The sequence below is a fragment of the Megalops cyprinoides genome, chromosome 1, assembly GCF_013368585.1.
Source record: "Megalops cyprinoides isolate fMegCyp1 chromosome 1, fMegCyp1.pri, whole genome shotgun sequence".
In the NCBI taxonomy this organism is placed as follows: domain Eukaryota; kingdom Metazoa; phylum Chordata; class Actinopteri; order Elopiformes; family Megalopidae; genus Megalops; species Megalops cyprinoides.
This window is the reverse complement of record NC_050583.1, coordinates 35,929,309-35,948,916: the sequence shown is the minus strand read 5'-3', so window position 1 is coordinate 35,948,916 and position 19,608 is coordinate 35,929,309. Positions and strand designations below refer to the sequence as shown.

The following is a 19,608-nucleotide window of genomic DNA, read 5'->3' as shown; positions in this document are numbered from 1 at the left end:
CTTTCAATATCTAGCTATTGTCCTTTTCAGTCGAAGCAGCAGTTGAACTCCATAGCTGTAGTTTATCCCGTGTAGCTAAATTGCTGATGAACACATATGATCATTCACGTCCTTTCCTTTCCTCCAGTCTCTCCTCCCCTTTCTTTTAAGAGTCGCAATGGTCGCGAATGGAGAGGCTGCGATTTTTGTTAGAGCACATCTGTTGTTTCTTTGCTTGTTTTATATATATTTAGCCAGCTAGCTAACTTAGCATTAGCAAACATACCCCTCCCTCCCAAACTAAAATGAGTTGCTAGCTAGCTAGCGAGCTAACGTTAGCTCTGTCGACGCATCAAAATATGACTGGGTTGGTGTCTTTTTACAGATTCCCGTTCTTTTCCTTTCCCCGTCCTTCGAAAAGAATAATACAACGATATGCTTCACAGCGAGGCTCCGAGTCCGATTGTAAAATCCAGGTGCAGGGTTTCAGCGTTAGGCCTCTGTTTAAAATATATTTTCAGTCATTTTGTTCTGAAGACGCCATTTTTGAAAGCGGCTGGCTCGCTCTTTCCCTCCCTCCCTCACTCACTCACCCTCTTTCTCTCAAACACACACACACACGCAGTCTGTCTGCCTCCCCCTTCTCTCGCCCTCTCACAGACGAGCTAAAACCATTCCCAGCATACAGTTCAGGCCTCTTTTTAACAAAAAGGGAGAGACATCGAATGAAGGGGGATGGGAGAAAAGGAAATAGCTACATAGTATCATAGAGAGCATTGATGGATTGGACGTATTCATGCACTGACAGACAGTTGGAGAGATCGTAAACTTGCCAATATAGCATAACAACATGTAACAACGTGTATTGCCCGACACTTTTACACGCACATTACACATTGTAATGTAGACCAGGTGAGGCTGGACCGCTGACCTGAACCTTCATGAGATGTAAATTGCAAAATGTATCGGTTAATCGAGAATTTGATGTACATGCAAAAGACAGAGCTGCAAATGTTCAACATAAATTATAATTCTCTAAACTGCTGACAACATGAAAGTGAAAAAAGGTTTTTATTAATAAAATTTCAGGCGTGAAATATGGAAGACACGTGTAGAAACATTTTCAGGTAGGAGTTGCAGATAAATAATAAATATGTGAATTACAAACATAAAAGAAAACAATGTACAATTGTGGAATTCACATATAAATGAATTTGGATGACAGTTTTTAGTACAAGCCTCGTTCTCTTTTGTTCCTTCTGTTCCTTGATCTCATTTCTGTGCTATTTCTTCATTGTCTACCTCTTATATGCATGTTACATATTTTCATCTCAACCTCAAAACACATAACAGTTGAAATGTTGTACAACTTCTTGCTCACATTAAACCATCCTCATGTCCCTGTAATCAATCCCTCTCTCTCAGTCCTTAACCTTTTCATCATCTTCACCTTTTCAGTCCTCTGTTTGATCCGGTGCTTCAGATGGGGCCCCCCTAAAAAGACAGACAGGCTCACAATCTGTAGGATTACTTTTACAGTACAATGGCTATGCTGACTTGAGTATTGCCCACTATACAGTGAGTGGACCGGGACAGAAGTAAAAACACAGACAAAAAGATGGACAAATGAAGATAGAGAAGCACAAACCCAGAGTAAGGGGGTGGGGGTGCATCGTGCTGGCCACTGCGAGTGATGGCCTCATTGTAGCTAGGCAGTCCAGGAACTAATATTCCAGACAAGGGCACTGACTCAGGAGGCAAACGGGCATCTGCTGGCATCCGCACTGGAACACTGGGAGAGACAAAGGAAGGATATATGCATACTGGCAGAGGGTAGTGAGGTGTACACTGTTGTAGCCAGAGAAAGACATGCATGCAAATCACGGGGGAAAAAACCCCACACCAGATACAAGTATACAAATACACATAAATTCATACACACACATGCATATTTTACCTGCCTCCTCTCCTTATACCCTTGTTCCTTGTTCTGTAACAGTAGCAGCCTAGGACTGTGGCAAAAACAGCAATGACAAGCAGAGCCAGGATCCCAGCTACAAGGCCTGATACATCCACCACAGGTACAGTGTCTGAAATACAACAGCCCCTATTTCAGCAAAGTAATAAACTGTCCATATTAACAGGCCCATTACTGTACACATAAGTACGTCCTCACTGCAGCATACAGTAGAACTGACAGTGGATAAAAGTGACAATGGGCCCATGTATGGCAGAGTCAGACTGAGTTACTCCAGTTGATTTTCCTCAGTAAGTTTGTTTTCCTAAATTCCATGCTGAATTACGAGGAATTTTTCCATTTTGGGGTTACCCCAATTCTTAATTACTAAAATATACACTATGAACAGTGCCTGCATTGCTATGCTACTGATTAAGGAAGAAAACATAATAGTAAACAATGTTCATTAAAAGAGAAATTTTAGATAAAATAGGCAAATATGAAAAGTTATTACTATTATTGCTGTTTTTAAACTCTTAAATATTGAAAAAAGTCAACTTCACCTTGACTGGAGTATGTTTTCCAAAATATATCCTGAAAGAAAAGATGGATATGTGAAGCATCAGTTTGAATGTGAAGTGATATCTTCTACCCTCTTGTTTTATGATCCAGTCAGAATACTACAATGACCCCTAATGACCCCTTTAATTTTAATGTAGAAATTGATGTCCCCTAGATGTGGTGATATTGATAAAAGGCTAAAACAGAGAGAAATTATTTGGATTCACACTGTGGATGTCTTAAGACCTATAGGATAAAACAGCATGAGTGTTATATTGTTGCTATTAATCTAACACTTTGTGTGATCACTTTCTTTGCAGACCTTTTCTATGTACTTGTCAATTATATGACAGTTATTCTACCCAATGCTTTATGGCAGAGGTACTCTGGGAGATATTCGCCTGTTGTGCATGAACATGCTGTGCGCATATGTGTGTGTCTTTATATGTACATGGGCATATCGTATAAGTTATCTAGACCCTTTGAATCACTATCTGCACTTCATCAGGCTGACAAAGATCTAATGACCAACACTGATACCAAAGACCACAGTGTGCAGAAGTCCCATTCATTTTGTGTGGCACAAAGTGGTGAATTAGTTGTAATGTCTTATGTCAGGATTTTTATTCTGTATGTTATAGTCATTTCAGGTCTCATCTTTGGCTTTCCCTCTCTCAGTAAAGGGTCAGGGCTGCTATGATCCTAATATAGTCGCTCTCACCGTCTGCGTTTTGTCCTCAAAGACCTCCCGTGCCTCCTCATAGTTACATATCTCTTCCATACACTCCCTCTCCAGGTTGCCAGGCACCACCAGCTCAAAGTCCCAGTTGTTGTAGAGGAGGGAACGGGATAAGAACGACATAGCAGTGTCCTCCACCAGGAACACTAAGCCACATGGTCAGACAAAGGGACATGTTAGTGCAGGCTGGATACAACAGTGGGCATGGGGATTTATGTAGACATAAATACATTGATTAACTAGACCTGACACTGGATGAGCTGGCATAAACACACATTGAATGACTGGACTCACTGTGCATCATCTCCAACCGAGAAATCGAAGGATAATGGTTTACACCACATATATCTAGTGGACCTCCTTTACTCAGAGAGAGGGAATGAAGGCACAGAGAGAGGTATAAATGCAAACACCTACCATTGTTGTAGATAACTCTGGCATCAGTTAAGCACAAGAGTGATAGCAATCCAATGCCCACCTCTTCAAAAGCCAGCATTGTCCAACCCTGAAGTAAAACACACTGAAACATTATAATGAAACTGCAAAGGTTGTAACAATGGTATTGGTAATAATTCGGTAATAATAATATCATTGATGATAATAACAGTGGTAAGTGATATGTATCACACAGAAGCAATGTCATTTTCAACAGAAAAAATAATAACTTGCACTGCAGTAATCAAAACGGAAGATCAAAACAAAACATATTTTAACATATTTTAAATATATTCAATGATGGAGCTGACACCGCAAAAACAAATGCCAGTACTTTATCTATGTCTATGTCGTCATCTAGTGGCTCACATTATAACGCAGTTCCATAGTGCCTGTACCACAAACACAAATCGATCATAAATCTCTGAACTGTCAAAGTGTAAAAATAAATAAATAAATAAAAATGTTGATTAGACTGGACATGAAAGAGAGAGAGAAGGAGTTGATATACTTAATAGTTATCGACATAAAGGTTTGTCAATAAAAACAGGTTTAACTTTGCACGGAGGGAGCGGTCAATTTCCTTGTTCTCCTGCTTTTACTTCTGAAGTAGCTGTCAGTGCGTACCGGATGAGATAAACGTTGATTTTTCGTTGTGAAAAATTTATCCAAGATCTTCGTTATTCATCCGACAAAAAATAAACTGAATTAATATACATTCTACATTGATATACACCAACGGCTACAGAATAGTCTACAACATCAACAGTACGTCGAGTTGCCAACAATCATTTTGTTTCAAGATTTATTACTCTTCCTTTAAAAAGTCTTTCTGCCGTCCTTTGTGAGTTTGTCATACCATTGTATCTGAATTATTAAGTTAGGAATGATAACACTTACCCTTTCTGTACCCATGAAGTTTCAATTACTCTAAGTAAAACGATACTGCCAATTCACCTGTATTTTAGCTCTTCCCCGACAGACAACCTGCCCGTCACGTGATTTACCAGTTTGACAACATACCTCAAAACTATATAGCGGCCACTGAGGAGGTTAGGTGTTCCCTGAATAAGCAACGTTAATATGAACGCAATTACAGGTTGAGTTACGTTGTAAAGTGTGCAGTTTCAGGCAAGGCATAAAGCGATGGTCAGACGTGAGAATAGGAGAGCTACGTTAACATTTAGGAGCAGGATATAATCCACGTATTTTGCATTTTATTGTTCGACGAGAAAACGCAATGACATAATCGTTGAAGCACTAGGCTGCGTAAGAAGCGGCTGGAAGAACATTTAATGATGCGAACTGTGCCCTTGCTGAAGTTTGGATAGGCACTTCAGTTAGACGTTTGGTCGAGAAATATCATTAATGATCTTTGCACCTTCGTTGTTTCCTAAGTAGGTTAATTAGAATCTAAGCAGGCCGTAGGTGATATAAAATATATCACATTTGTCAGTTTTGTATACATGATTATTCACGTAGATATGACTAAAAGACACCCTATTGATTTTGTAAACAGGAAGGAGATGGGGGGAGACTTACCTTAAAAAAGAGGACAGAAAAATTAACAGGCAGAGACCAAGATTTGGGGGAGGGATGTATATATAAGAGAGGCGATGAGGGTAGAGAATGCAGTTGCGGACAAGGAGAAAAGGAAAAAGGTAGGTCTCTCAGACACGTTATTATCACGTTACTTGTCATTGCTTATTTCTTCTATTATTTACTGTATTGTAAACATTGTATTAACATAAGTTCGCAGTCTGCATGTTTGATCCTTTCTTGAAGACACTAAAGTTGAAGCTTCATCACACTGACATTGTATTACCATTTGTTTAAATAAATAACATTTCCGTGTTATCATTAAATATATATTATCAGTATTATTAATAATACTTACCATGTCAAGTATACTGTAATATACACAAAGGTAGACATTGTCGTTTGTTAAATAGATAATTTTGCCTAACTCCATTGTCCACCTCCTACCCGTTTATTTGATCTGTTACTACTTTTAAAAACATTCTCAACTACAAGCATCTGACAAGCTGCATTATTAGTATGTAGTTAGTATTCACAAGACTAACATAAAATGTTGCAGACATTCTAGACATATAAACTTGAGAGGCATAGTGTCAACGTCTCTTTGTCACTAATTAAAACTTTATGAATATTAGTGGGAGGTATGTGACTATGTAAAAGATCTTTTTTTTTTCTCGAATGACATTCAGCTTTTGTGAGTCTGATGTTGTATATACTGTACATCACTTTTAGCTCTTTATGGATGACTACCTTTTTAAAAGTGAAATTATATGTTTAAGTTAACATGAATATTTCACTGTGTTTACTCCTAGATGCGTTTCCATCATTTTGGGGGCATTTGTATTATTCTCTTTTGTATACCCTCCAAAGAGTGTTGGGCTGCAGACATAACCCCACCTTCGTTGTCTAAGGGAAGGAGTTTCATAACTCAACCCAACATGCTTCATCATTTTCACAAATACCCTGAAACCCAGGACAACCATGAGGGACAAGAGCGGTGAGAACAGTCTCCACTCTTCAGTATTAATATTCTTAACTGTCCTCTCAGTCAGTGTATATGCACCCTGCTAACTTGTTTTGTCATTACTGTTGTTGATGTCAAGTCAATAACCACATATATATGTGTTGATGCCCTTAAGACTCAAAAAGCAATGAGTTTTGGCTGAAGGAAGAGAGATTAGTAGAGGTGAGTGCAATTCACTGATCTTCATTTACTTACTGGATTGCAGTATATCATGAAGCGGATTCCATAGACTGTCATCTTTCAAGACTTAAAACCGCTGCTATCCCCCTTCTGACAGCTTGTAAACAGTAGCAAACTGTTTGAAAATGACTATGATTCACATAAAAGAGCAACAAAAATGGTGAAATGGCAAGTTACAAATTAACAGTAGTTACCTATAATCAGCTCATGCAGTATATAGAGCAGTGCATCATAGCTTCAGCACAGGGTGATCCTTCTGCTTAGTACAGTCATCTAGAGCACTCATTCAAACTTACATGTTTCAATTAATGTCACTCCTACTTCATTTTTCTAAAGCTCAGAGTGTATGACTGAAAATGTCTAGCACAATAAACAAAATGCAAGGCATCACACACCAGATGGATATAAGCACGCAAACTATACTCAAATCACCATGTGTATATACAGTATTATTGTGTTACCACATTTTGTACTGCAATAAACCAAATGTTTTCTGTGTACAATTAAGGTTTACTTAAACAGTGTTTGTGTAAGCTCCCTACATCTGCAGTTATCTCTTACTCTCTTTTTCCCTTCTTTCTAGACCTGTCTTCTTTTCCCTTTTCATCTACTACCTCACTATCTTGCTATCTCTCCTGCACCGTGACCTTTGCAGAGACAGGTGCTCTGACTCCCTCTCTCTTTGCCCATGGCAAATCCACTTTCTCTCTACCTCTTTCTACACATTGTGTTTGTTTGCGACAAAGGGCGAGCCCGCTGTAATCAGAACTGACCTTTTTAACTGCTGCCTTCCTTGGTATGTGTGCACTGGATCTGCCCCTCTAAACTCTGTGTCATTATTGATCCCCCCCTATTCATTTTCTGTTTTCATTGTGTACTTGGAAAATGATTTAATCCTAGTTACATTGCATTTATTTATTGTACACCTGTTAATGTAAAATGAAGGGGTGTGGGGTCCAGTGTTATTGTATGGCAGTAGCCTAGCCAAGATCTGCACAAAAGGAGTCGATACAGTAAGAAGCTTTTTAGTCTCGCCAGGACTAGATGCCTGCTGATTTGAAGCCAGTGGTTATGCCGTTAGTGTCCAGCTATATTTCCTGGAATTTGTAGAGCTGTGCTGTGCATTTGTATCATAGTATACTGAATTCATCACTGATGATAGGATTAGCTAAACAAAATACCCTAATATGATAAGTGAGCAAGGTGTGTTCAGTTTTTTTGCTTTATTATTCCTCTTAACATTACTTACAGAATATATAGTGTGCGAGTCACTGTACAGTTGGTTCATGATGAGCTAAAGTGAGGCGTATCAGTTAAATGTTTTCATTTTCATTTGGCTGAATGATGGCAGAATCATTACTGTTCTCAGCTGAGATCCATACCATTTTTCATATACAGCAATTTTATAAAGTATCAACTTATGAATGTGAGATTACAGAACCCATGACCCTACACATGAGCTCAGCACAGACCACATTTATATGAGTCAATTCATAGTCACCTTCATATTGGGATACACCCCAGACAAACACAGGGTAGTCTGGTTTCTGTTCACTAGTGCGAAGGCCCCTTAATGTTCTCCACTGCCCCACAGTTTCTCTGTTTCTCTAGCACCCTCTCTTTTTTCTGTCTCTCCCTTTCTAAGTCTATACTACTAATACTGACAATCATGCATATACTGACCTTTTGAGATTCCCTCAGTATGGCCCAGAAAACTTAAAACAATGTGGCTGATGCAACGCATGAGCAAATACAAACTGACAATAAATCAGTTTGTTTATATTCACTGAATAAAAGTATCTGAACACTACAATGCCCAACTTGGGTGGGTATGTGTACGAGTATGTCTGCATATTAGTATGTCTATTGGTCTACTGGTGACTCTGTGATGTTGTGATGAAATGCCCTGTGATTGTGCTGCAAAACAATTTCCCCACGGGGACAAAATAAAGTATCTATCACTATCAACTTGTTCCTAGAATTTCAGTCAAACCCTGCAACCATATCTCACATTAGTGTTTTCAGTCTTTGTCAAAATGTAAAACTAAGAATGAATCAAATCTAACAATCAAACAGTTGTATGGCAATAAAATTCATTTGCTGTCATCAGCTTTAACATTCTCTGTTGATCAGTCTGCCCATTTCTGTGTTTCGTACATTTCTTTGATTTTTTCAGCTGTTTTGTCTTTAACACTGGCACTGGGCAATGACTCAGCCAAGGCCTGTTCACAGAGGCCAAAATTCAATTTAACTGCAATGCCACTCCACTGTAAAATTGATAAAGGGAATTTAAAATAATTTAAGCAAGTGTTCCTTTTTCCTTCATTATTACACAATGTTATGAATTCAGTATAGGTTGAAATATACAAAAATGTTTCCTAACAGTTGCCAAAATACTTCATCCAAAGTTAAGAGCAAGCACATTCAATTAATCTCAGCCTCAAACTGGTCAGCTAGACTGGTTCACACAGTAATCACAGTGGAACTCATTTGACTTGGTTTGATTTAAGATTCCCTAAATAACTTGTCGGTATCTCACCGGGAAGGTGTAGCTCATTACATTGGCCAAGTTTCCAGTGTAAACAGACATCACCATCATCCACTCAGTCTCTAGTCTTGGCTTCTCCTTCCCCCTTTCCAGCCCATTCACTGATCTTTAAAATTGTTAAAACTAAAAAAAATGTTACAAAAAGTTTAAAAAAAGTAAAACCATAAAAATTAAAGACACTGATAAAAAGTGCAAACTGAAATGAAATGTAATGTCACAGTCCAATGCTCCTCCCCATTATACTACTCTCTTTCACTTGCTCTTTCCTGATCAGTTTCTTAAAGGTCCTCTCTTGTTCATCTAGTTCACTTTCCCCTTCAGCCCCTCTCAGGTCTTCACTCTCTTTATCTGTCACAGTTCTCAATCCCTGTCTCTCCTTGTCATCCTGATCCATCCCTCTCCCATTCGATGATTTGAACAAACTTGCAAGATGTCAAGGGCACTCGTGGAGTACCAGTCTCCTTGGCAGCACGGCAGCTTGGGTAGTTACAGTAGGGTGCAGGGGCAGCTGTTGGACTTCTTGCATTTGCTTGTATGGTTGGATGGTGATGGAGGACTTTCTGTCTCCTGGAAATTTCTATTAAAGGGAGAAAAAATAAGCTAATAAGTCAAATAGAAAGATAGACACTATGAGGGGGCATTGGATGGACATTGGGATTAATATGATGAATTTCTGAAACAGTGGCAGCAGATGCTCAGTATGCTAAAATGTGACTACAGTGGCTCCTGTGTAGCTCAGCAGTTAAGGCACTGGCCCAGAATGCAAGATGAGCTCCAAAGTATGGGTTCAACCCCAGCTGATGATGTCCAGGAGCCCACCGCAGTGGAACAAACTGGCTTCATTCTGCCACGGATATGTGTGGCCAAGTTGGCAGAGATCGCTTGTCTCACCATTCTCAGGTACGCTGCAATTTGTCAGGTGCTTACGAATTGCTTGGATTACATCACTGCTGTAGTGCCTGTCATCCAATGAACACCCACTCTGCTGTAGTGTACTGTGGGACTTGTGGTGTGAAAAATAGCCATTGGAGGATTGCTTTTGTCTTGCTTCAGTACAAGGGTTATTACAGTGAGATGAGCTAACTATGGTATACGGTTGGTGATTCCAAAAAACAGGGTTGCATTAAGGAGAAAAGGCATAAACAAAGAAAAAAATGTGAATATGGATTTATGTGTAGCACCTTATTGCTCGCACCACTTCAAAGAAAGCTTCATCCACGTTGTACCGATTCTTGGCTGAAGATTCCATGTATTTGATCCTGTTCTCTCTGGCAAAGGTCTCTGCCTCCTCTCTAGAGACCTACACACCAAGATTTGTACAGCATCATACACACAATGGCAATGGCAAATTAAAAAACAAAATCACACAATATAAAACCTCACATACTGTTCCACCATATTCATTTTCCAGGGTTGTATGATTGATCAAATAAAATTGTCAACATTTTTGTGTACGTGACTATATTTTCTACTAAGCAATGGGAACTGAGGAGGTATTGAACTGAACAAAAGATTTAATCATAGCTTTCTCCAGTGGACAACATTCCTAATGCAGTCCCACCATATTCGGTCTTCAGCCAGCATCTCACAGGTATACTAGCACAAATAAACCATCACGCCAAGAGTTAGAATAAATACTCTGTATAGCTTTGGAAAAAAATACATCAAGATGTATAATGCTGTACATTTCTGTAACACTATATACTAGTCACATTACATATTTCAGAACTGAAATCAAAAGATAAGCAGATTTTAACAGGGATGTATGGGTGCACTTAGGAGGTGGCAGTACCAGTCTTTGTGGGTCGAGATCTGCTTTGTTGCCCACGAGAACCATGGGGAAGTCATCTCTGTCCTTTACTCTGAGGATTTGTGTGTGGAATTTGTGAATTTCATTGTAACTGAGGGATAGACAGACAGGTAGAGAAGGTTAACACACGTCAACAGTGACAAACTAGACATTACAGCAAATCCTTAGTCATACAGACTGTTAATACAGAGACATATAAAGAGAGAGAGAGGGTGGGTTAAGGAAGTATTTAGTGGTAAAGCAAATTACATGGGGACTAAGTTTCGTGTTGAAGTACTGCTCCACCCCCTTCTTTTCTCTATGAAGCTACAGAGATAACTAAGATGGAACAACAGGAGGGAAACAAACAGAACAGCAACTGAATGAGCTCCCTCATTTACATCCTGTGACTCCCAGCGTCATCAGCCCTAATTAAATATTAATATTCCAACCCCTGGAATTGGCTGGGCCCTGCCTCCTATCTTCCTGTGTCCCTTTTGCACCCCCACCCCCCATCGCAATCTTCCTTTCCTTCCACCATTCGCATTCCCCAATGTTTGCCTCTTACCTCCCTCTATCATTCAGTGCAAACACCAGCAGGAAGCCCTCTCCAGAGCGCATGTACTGTTCCCTCATGGCCCCAAACTCCTCCTGCCCTGCCGTGTCCAAGACTGAGGGAGGCATGAACAGGTTAGGACATGCACATTGACCACTTGGAAAGGTAATGCCACACCAGCGCACAGGCTGACTGAGTGGTGCAAATATGTCATAAATGAATGCAGCACTAAAACTAACCAACAACAGCCTAAAGTGGATTCTATGACGCAACAGGAAAAATCCACACCACTCAAGAACTCTCCGCAGACACCTACTGTCCAGTCGTGTCTGTCTGCCATCTACCACACAGATTTTTGTATAGGAGTCTTCAATGGTGGGGTCATAGTCGGACACAAAGTAGGACTGGCAGAGAGGAAGAAGATGGGACAATTAGTTCAATGTGCATCCATACAAAAAGAGTCAACACGCTGAGGTTAAAAGCTTGTCAAGCAAATGCTGAGCAACAGTTCATCGCGTATTATTTTGAATGTGTAGCCTACTGACATAACTATAACCAAGGACAGACACAAATAATAAGAAAATGCCAAGACGTATGTATGCGTTCCAATCATTATCACATCTAAGAGATGTCATAAAAAACATAACACTTACTTAATAAGTAACAAAATCTGTACGATATGTGCACTGTATGGGGCTAGAGAAAATATTATTCTCACCTGTATGAACTGAATGGTTAATGCGCTCTTGCCCACACCACCCCCACCAACGACGACCAGCTTAAACCTTTCCTCCTCTGCTGACATAACTATTGACCCTGAAAAGTGTAGCTACTCAAGCAGGAGCAGCACAAAGATAGGTAGGCTAATGGAAATTCAGGTTCATGTAACGAGACAGCTAAGTTACATCCAGAGAAAACGGCGATAAAGAGCGAATTCTTGTTCTGTTCTGTTGTTCTTCAAAGGTAACGCAGAATTGTTTTCTTAGGCTACAGACTGCCTACGAAGAATTCTTCGGTGAATTAGATAAAGCCTACAGTTAGCGAGCAACTAAAACTACACATAAACACATTTTCAGCGTAATACTTCTTGAGCGATCTTACTGTTTTTAAACGTTGCGTACGGCCTGTGTTTCGGATATTACCGCAGCTCCTTTCGGTTTTTATCAAATTGCTATCGTACTGTTTTTCTTGCTGACGAAGATACCCTTTAAAAAGTTGATGAATGGTGAGACATCAAAGCAATCCCACCCGTATTCTTTTCCGTAAAAACGCAGACTCCTGTCCCTCCCTTCCGCAATCGCCCTCTATATCTTGGCTGCTGCTCGAAAGTTACTAGATTTCAATTAACCTTTCATCTGTTAATCAGCGCTCTTTGATTTATCGCGTTGATAAAGCCTCAGATCTAAAAATTAATCACAACACTGTCTACCGTTGAAACTGAGTTCACTTTTCTCTCTTGCAGTTTTCTTCTTGCGTGTTCACGGCCCGATGCAACTTTTCCCCTTCTTCCAAGACTTTCTGAGAGGCTCATCAGTATGTATGAGGTGGGAGTGTCAATCTAGCATTCATGAAGTTAAATGATGAGCTGCAGCCATCGTAAAGCAGAACGCACATTAGCTGTTTATTGGTGTAGACAGGCAATACTGGATAATCATTGGCCCAGGAGGCATTAGAGTGACGCTCCCAAAGAAGAAAACCATTTACTCCGAGCAGAAGAGGGACGTGATTATTCCACATACGCTTATTAATATGTAGTTGTAAATAATGACGAGCGTGACCAAGAAGCGGAAATTATAGCCTGGCCTATGTAAATGATTCGCATGGCGTTTGTGCACTTCCTTATATGGGGAAAGAGATCTTAAAGGGGTTGGTCAGAGCTTGTTGGGAGTTATTTTATCGCGGATAGCGCTAGCATTTCTTGATTAAACATATATTGTGATATCTGCAATCTATACATAAGTGTTATCTATATTTTAGGAATATATATATATATATATATATATATATATATATATATATATATATATATATATATATTTGAAATCTTTTTTTTTTTAATTCTGACACTGGAAGCCAGGACCTTCGAACATAAAATAAACCACAATTGTGCATTATTAATCTTGGGTTGGCACCTGCCACTGGTTATACTGTCCGTTTTCAAAGATTTCAATATGAATTCAAATCCACAAACCACAAAGTAGGTGTGTGCAGCCATGTTTTGAATCTTAGAATGTTTAAAAAATGCTAAAAGTTGTAAAACTGCATTTACACTGTCACAATATCATTTTATTATTATGACAGACATGATTGTGCAGTCTGTTTAAATAAACCCACCTCTTCATCTTCTCAGAACATTTGAACTGGGGTTGGTGAGTACAGTGCAGAAAAATAATAATCTAATTTCCCAGTATGACTGCAAAAGGTTAATGGGGAATACCATGCAACTTGTCTTTACTTATTGATGACACCACACACCCATTTAATGAGATCCTATTGTATTTATAGAGCAGTGGAGTATTACAAAATGCAAAATCACTGTTAAGCATCAACCATACAGGATATGATTCACAGTTATAGCATTAACTTCTATGTCATTCATCCATAAAAACAACACACCCTTACATTAAACACATTTTATTGACTGTCTCAGTTGGGTCCTATAAAGTTCATTAACTGTCCATGGATATGATGCAACCTCTAAATACTTACTAAAGATATAAAATAGGAAGTGTGTTAAACTCATTGATTGTTGATTACAGAGGAGAACAGTAAGCTGCACTACACAATATGCGTCTGATGAGAATGAGCAGGGAGGTAGAGGGACACATTGTAAAGTCAGTAAGGCCTCTTCTCCTGTTTGGATTTAATGTGATCAAGTTTATTTGGAAGGTGCAATTGAATTGTCTTATCCATATAGACAAAACAAATCTCTGAGTTCAGTAATGATTGCAGACTTCAGAAAAACTCCTACGCATAGTCCTGTCCATATAGTGAATGTGAAGAATACATGCTGAAGAATCAGCACAGATGTTACAAAACAGATGGTCAATCAGTAACCAGATAAGACAGCTTGAAAAAGCCAACTCTGAGTTCTTTTTAAGTTGGCTTCCTATTTCTTCATATTATTCCATCCAATTTTCTGTACATACCTCCTTGTATACAATTTCAGCTTATGACATTTGGCCAATACCTTGAGGTACTATGGGATTGCATTGGTTGTGCTTTTTGTGTCAATACAGAAATATGATTTGAGACGTTTATGATTTTATATGGAAACGTTTCCCATTGACTAACATGGAGAGAACATTCACAAACATTCTAACATGACCCGCTGGTGTCACAATGGGCCTGGTACAGCATCCACAGATACAGACTGTAAACTATAGCTAAAAGCTCACTCACATATAATGAATCAAATAAAAATGGGTGGGGGTTGCAAAATAGTGACACTAAAATGGTATAAACTTGGGCTAGTTACTAGGAAAAAATCAAGATGGCAATAATTTCAAGTTTTCCTTGAAAGCCTATAAACAATTATTTAAACTGTCAAGTACAACGGATCCAGATCACTTATTTTTACATAAATATGAGAGGTCCAGTGAAATTGTACACCGTTAGAGGCAAAGAACTGTATAAATGTGTCAACTTTAATAAACAGCGCATTTGCATTACAGGCAATGGCAAGGAAAATACCATTTTACATATAGTTATTTCATAAATTGCATCAAAAAATAAATGGAAACCTGTCAGTCAAAATATTTATATATCCCTACAAACAAGCATTAGCAAACTTTCCCCCTATTCATGAGCAAACTGAATAAATGAGCTCACTGAATTTGTGCAAATTTCTGTGATCTTCAGAGTAAATTTGGAATTCATACAGTATGCTTGAAAATAAAGACAGACACACATACATCATACAACATACAATCCAAAGTATGCATGCAAATGAATACATATTGCAAATCCAAACATGTGGGCACATACACGCACATACAGACACTGCCATGCATTGATCTTTAACTGTCTGCTTCTTCTCTAACCTGTTTTCTTCTGGTTCTCCTCCTCTATTATTAGTACGCCTCCCCTGTATATCTCTCCTTTCCACATTCCTTAATTTATTGTGCAAAAGTATTTCCTGCTCCATCTCAGCATCTGTATGGAAGTGCAGCCTGTCCCACCTTAATTCTAGGGCCCAATAAGGCGCCCAGTAGCAGTTTTTCACCCCAGTTTAACAGCTTATGAACAGACAGATTGATTGGAGACAGTGAAGTTTGTTCCAAGTTCACACCCTCAACAGCTTCCACTGCAGAGGCACAATATCCATCTGGTGCCTCCTGGTGGCCACCTGTGGAGTTGCACCCCTTCTTGGGCTGGATCATGGCAGAGGTGGCAGGGCTCCAACTTTCTCTACCTTGCTCATGGCTGGAACTGAAATGATCACTCTCTCTGCTGTGTTGAGATATGTGACAGTAACCACTTTTTCCTTCTCCTTTGTTTTGCGTTTTGGACTTACAGCTGCTCTTGTTGTTCTCATTCTCTTGTTTTTTCTGACCACATTGTCTTGTCTCTCGCAGAGAGTTTCCAGAGCGAACAGATAAAACATTTGGAAGTGACATTTTATCAAGTCTTTTTTTATTGGTAGATACAGCTTCCGCTCTCCTCTCGTCAGTATTGGAACTGCAGTCTCTATTTGTGTGATCCAGTCCTTGATTGCTCTTAATGTGGTTATTCTCTAACCCCACCTTTTGATACATGTTAGGATCAGCTCCCATAGGAATGAGAGAGAGGGTCAAGGCTTTCCTTCTGTCTGAAGAAGAAGTAGATCCTGATGCCAGCTTCAGTACTGTTGGTTTCTGAAATGGTTTTGATTGGATACTTTTCAACGAATCTTGGTTTCCACCCAAAACACAAGAGGAGCTCTGCGTCTCTGTGTGGTTAAGAGACAGGGTGAGAGCTCTAAGTCTATCAGAAAGAGACAGTGTCAGTTCTGTTGCACTTGGCTTCTCCTGGTGTGGGTTTTTAGTCACAGTGTGAGTTGTACTCATTTCAGCACCCTGTAAACAGCTGTGATTAAAACTGATGTGATTAGAATAGTCACAGTGGGTGCACTGTGTTATCTCTTCAGTACAGTCTTTAGTAAGGAAGCTGTCCTTCAGAGCATCATGTGTATCCTGATTGCTTGGAGATGGAAAAGCAGGAGTGTAGCAGATGCCTTTGTTGGTGCAGCAGGGGCCTGCGGCTGGAATGTGAATGTGCGGAGCATTTGTCTTGGTTCCGGTGTTCTGTTGAGCAAGAGCACCCTGAAAATACTGCAGTTGACCCAGAAAATTGAAGTTAGGTGAAATTGATGGTCTGCGCTCTTTCACAAACCTGAAAGGGATGGAGAGGAATAGACAGATTTCAGTTTGATCTATGAGGAGACCTGTGACATAAACATATGTACATAGGGGAAAAAAAGCATCTCATATAATCCCACATACTTTCATTCACACATTATCCCTCTTACCCTCTCCCTTTCCATCACAAGCACATTTTTCTACTACATGTCTCTCACATTTAAGCAGCTATACTTATGCGCACATATGAATTAATATGACACAAGTTCTATACAGACATAGACTCTCTTTCTCTCATTTAAATACTGACCTGTAGGCATCATCTAGGTCGAGCCCCAGCCGGTACATGACGTAAGCCACAGCCAGTGCTGGAGAGCGAGATACTCCTGCAGCGCAATGAACAAGCACAGAGCACCCCAGAGACACAGCACCATCTGAGGGAGACACACAGAGGAGTCAGTCTGCGTACTTATCACACTCTGCTTCACCATCTAAATATAAACACTGACACTGTACTGATCTGCATCACCATGGGAGCTGTAGCTGCACTTACAGTAGGCCTAGAGCATCCATCAAGGCCAGTTTAATTTCTATAGGCAAAAACTATGGTTTCACAATTACTGTGATCACAAACATACAATAATTACCATTACAATTTGTTGTAAGAACTGTTGTAATTACAACCACTTTCAATGCCATAATCACTGTTCGTGAGCACCATCACTGTCTCTAAATGCACATCACCAGTGAAGTAGCACCATCGTAATTCCCGTCATTATTTTCATATTCATAATTACGTCGTTCACATGAGCGCGTCTGTGTGTATTCACCTATAAATTGCAGGGCTTCTGGGATCCACGGCAGCAAATCGTCTCGGAGCGAGTCGTTTATGGGAATGCGAAGATATTGCGACTTTGGTAAGAAGGCTGGTTGGGGACAGCAGCGACTCACGCTCAGAACGTAAGTGATTCCCTGAGAAGACAGGCAGTCCTGGAGAAAAAGAATGGGCTTTGGATTAGTACAACTCCAGTCTGGAATAACAATCATCATGTTTTAGCAGACGTGAAGTATGGTTTTACTAAGATAGTTCGCCTGCAGCCGCGAAAATATGCTTTCAGATTTGCATTTACCTGCGTAACGTCAGCTTCTGCTCCAAGGTAGAGGTGCGGTAATATGAGAGAGAGGGGGGCGCGGTCGATATCCCTGTTAATCACCATCTTTCTTTGATTTCCCCCCTGTATATCTCTTTAAGGACAGACATCATTTAGGTCACAGATACATTCCACGACATCGGTAATTGTATTACGATCATTTGAAACGAATGCAAAAAAATGCAAATGTAATTCCTTGGTAGGAAACTGGAAGCCATTCATAAAGCTAATACTAACCAAGGCTGAAAACTATGAATTCATTTGCAATCAAAGTAATGGTTCTACTCTGTCTTATAATCAATTATGCATCACCATAAATACCAACCATGGCGACACAAATAGTACCCTTCTAAAAAACAAGAGCAGGTAATGAAAATATACAATAATAAACAATGGCTTACTTTAATTTGAGAATTTCACTCCACACAGAAAATAAAAGCTGGTGCAAAGGCAACAGACGCTTCTCCGTTGATTGGAAAAAAAAAACACCTAATTTAAAACAAGTTTATAGGTTGCTTTGGTATATAATAACGTTTTAGTTAAGAACGGTCGAGCAGACGGTAGGCAGTTTTATCCCTTAAAAATAAAGCAACGTCTTACAAATTACTTTGGAGTTATACACAGTGTCCCTGCTTTTCCCTTGTCTTCCTCACTCTGCCTGCGTCTGATAAAATGTTTGTTGATGTACAGTACATCTACACCTGCGCAAGAGAGAAAGATGAGGTAATTCAAAGCTAAAAATAGAAGATTCGAATGTGATGTCATTTTTAGCCAATCATTGGAGATGCACGTTTCTTTTGTTGACTGACACAGGCAAATAGTAGTTATTCATTAATCATCATTATTCATATTATTTAATAGGCTGTTTTGACGCATCGCATCCGGTATATATTTTGAATATTCCTGCCCGATTCGTCATTCAAAGAAGACATTTAAATGTTGTCATTTGGTATATTTTATTTTGAAATGAATAAGTTAATTGCCACGGTGTTAATGTTGTTAAGCATATCGTTATATTTAGGTAACCCTACACTGTATAATCTTTGGGGGTGGAAAGCAAAGGTATTCCAATTTTATTCCATCTGTTCTGTGTTTCAATGATGAAGTAACTGAGTTACGGCTTTGAGGACAGTAAGAACGGGCCACCAACCACCAACCCCCACAGAGTGCATGGCCTTAATGGAGTCATTTTCAAAAAACAGCAGCCAGACCAGATCATCTTGGAGAATAGGTTCATGTGAAGCCCTTTCCTGTTCTTTATCGTCGTAATTTAGACTGCTACGCCAAGAGGGGTTTTTTTTGGACAGCTTACCACATGATTTCCACGTTACCTGCCAGCATGAGGACAGGTTTCTTGCAATTCAGTTCAGTTGTAAGCAATGGACATAAAGAGACTTCAGTGGCAGCAGGTCAAGAATTGCAGAATTGACTACCACTACACTGCAGTATGAATCCTGTAAATAATGTATCTTTATGAAACAGCCACTTATAGTTTCAATTTGCTGTTGATAACCTCTATTTTCAGTCTCTACCATTTCACATCAAATGGTTCTGTATTAGATTTACTTACACACTAAAACCAACTATTTTACTTTTAAGAACTTTTCATTCAAGGTCTGTGTCTACTGACATCATATTGATTTGTTAGTATTCACAGATCTTCCATACTTAAATAACGTACATGTGTTTTTTTCCTTTGTGTATTCTGTATTTGGATACTCATGACTGAACAGTTAACACGCTTGCTCACAGAGTAAAAGCCCATACACATCAGTGAAATGAAATACAACCCCAATACACCATCAAGAATA

General features: G+C 39.4%; 3 protein-coding genes across 4 annotated transcripts; all 3 read right to left on the bottom strand.

The window, feature by feature from the left end:
- Window positions 1–1,073: 1,073 nt before the first annotated feature.
- LOC118774474 (transmembrane gamma-carboxyglutamic acid protein 2-like) lies at window positions 1,074–4,659 on the bottom strand. Of its 2 annotated transcripts, none has more exons than XM_036523820.1 (7): window positions 4,572–4,659; window positions 3,654–3,741; window positions 3,219–3,382; window positions 2,500–2,530; window positions 1,937–2,069; window positions 1,628–1,771; window positions 1,074–1,473 (listed from the first exon to the last, which is right to left on the bottom strand). In XM_036523820.1, the coding sequence occupies exons 1-7, from the start codon at window positions 4,584–4,586 to the stop codon at window positions 1,434–1,436; spliced, it is 615 nt and encodes a 204-aa protein (XP_036379713.1). In that variant the 5' UTR covers window positions 4,587–4,659; the 3' UTR covers window positions 1,074–1,433. The 2 variants fall into 2 exon arrangements, with proteins under 2 accessions (XP_036379713.1, XP_036379720.1); XM_036523827.1 differs by having other exon boundaries at window positions 1,937–1,991.
- A 4,458-nt stretch (window positions 4,660–9,117) lies between these two features.
- LOC118777624 (ras-related protein R-Ras2-like) lies at window positions 9,118–12,816 on the bottom strand. Its single transcript, XM_036528731.1, has 6 exons — window positions 12,026–12,816; window positions 11,624–11,711; window positions 11,320–11,422; window positions 10,755–10,863; window positions 10,144–10,262; window positions 9,118–9,539 (listed from the first exon to the last, which is right to left on the bottom strand). Exons 1-6 carry the CDS (start codon window positions 12,110–12,112, stop codon window positions 9,449–9,451), a joined length of 597 nt encoding a protein of 198 aa, XP_036384624.1. The 5' UTR covers window positions 12,113–12,816; the 3' UTR covers window positions 9,118–9,448.
- Window positions 12,817–13,785: 969 nt separating this feature from the next.
- Window positions 13,786–18,440, bottom strand: LOC118784996. Its single transcript, XM_036539522.1, has 5 exons — window positions 18,199–18,440; window positions 17,777–17,891; window positions 17,477–17,636; window positions 16,957–17,080; window positions 13,786–16,680 (listed from the first exon to the last, which is right to left on the bottom strand). Exons 2-5 carry the CDS (start codon window positions 17,861–17,863, stop codon window positions 15,456–15,458), a joined length of 1,596 nt encoding a protein of 531 aa, XP_036395415.1. The 5' UTR covers window positions 17,864–17,891; window positions 18,199–18,440; the 3' UTR covers window positions 13,786–15,455.
- Between the last annotated feature and the right edge of the window lie 1,168 nt (window positions 18,441–19,608).

Bases quoted from the DNA above. Each gene is read 5' to 3' on its own strand.
- LOC118777624 (XM_036528731.1), bottom strand. From the start codon at position 12,112: ATGTCAGCAGAGGAGGAAAGGTTTAAGCTGGTCGTCGTTGGTGGGGGT. The intron at 10,263-10,754 runs GTACTGCCACCT...CTTGGTGTGTAG, and splicing joins ATCTCGACCCACAAAGACTG to GTCTCTAGAGAGGAGGCAGA. The intron at 9,540-10,143 runs GTGCTACACATA...TCCCTTTAATAG, and splicing joins GAAGTGGTGCGAGCAATAAG to AAATTTCCAGGAGACAGAAA.
- LOC118774474 (XM_036523820.1), bottom strand. The intron at 1,772-1,936 runs GTAAAATATGCA...TGTCTCTCCCAG, and splicing joins GGTATAAGGAGAGGAGGCAG to TGTTCCAGTGCGGATGCCAG. The intron at 1,474-1,627 runs GTTTGTGCTTCT...CTGTCTTTTTAG, and splicing joins CCCCCACCCCCTTACTCTGG to GGGGGCCCCATCTGAAGCAC.
- LOC118784996 (XM_036539522.1), bottom strand. From the start codon at position 17,863: ATGGTGATTAACAGGGATATCGACCGCGCCCCCCTCTCTCTCATATTA. The intron at 17,081-17,476 runs GTGAATACACAC...TGTCTCCCTCAG, and splicing joins AGAAGCCCTGCAATTTATAG to ATGGTGCTGTGTCTCTGGGG. The intron at 16,681-16,956 runs GTCAGTATTTAA...CATCCCTTTCAG, and splicing joins GACCTAGATGATGCCTACAG to GTTTGTGAAAGAGCGCAGAC.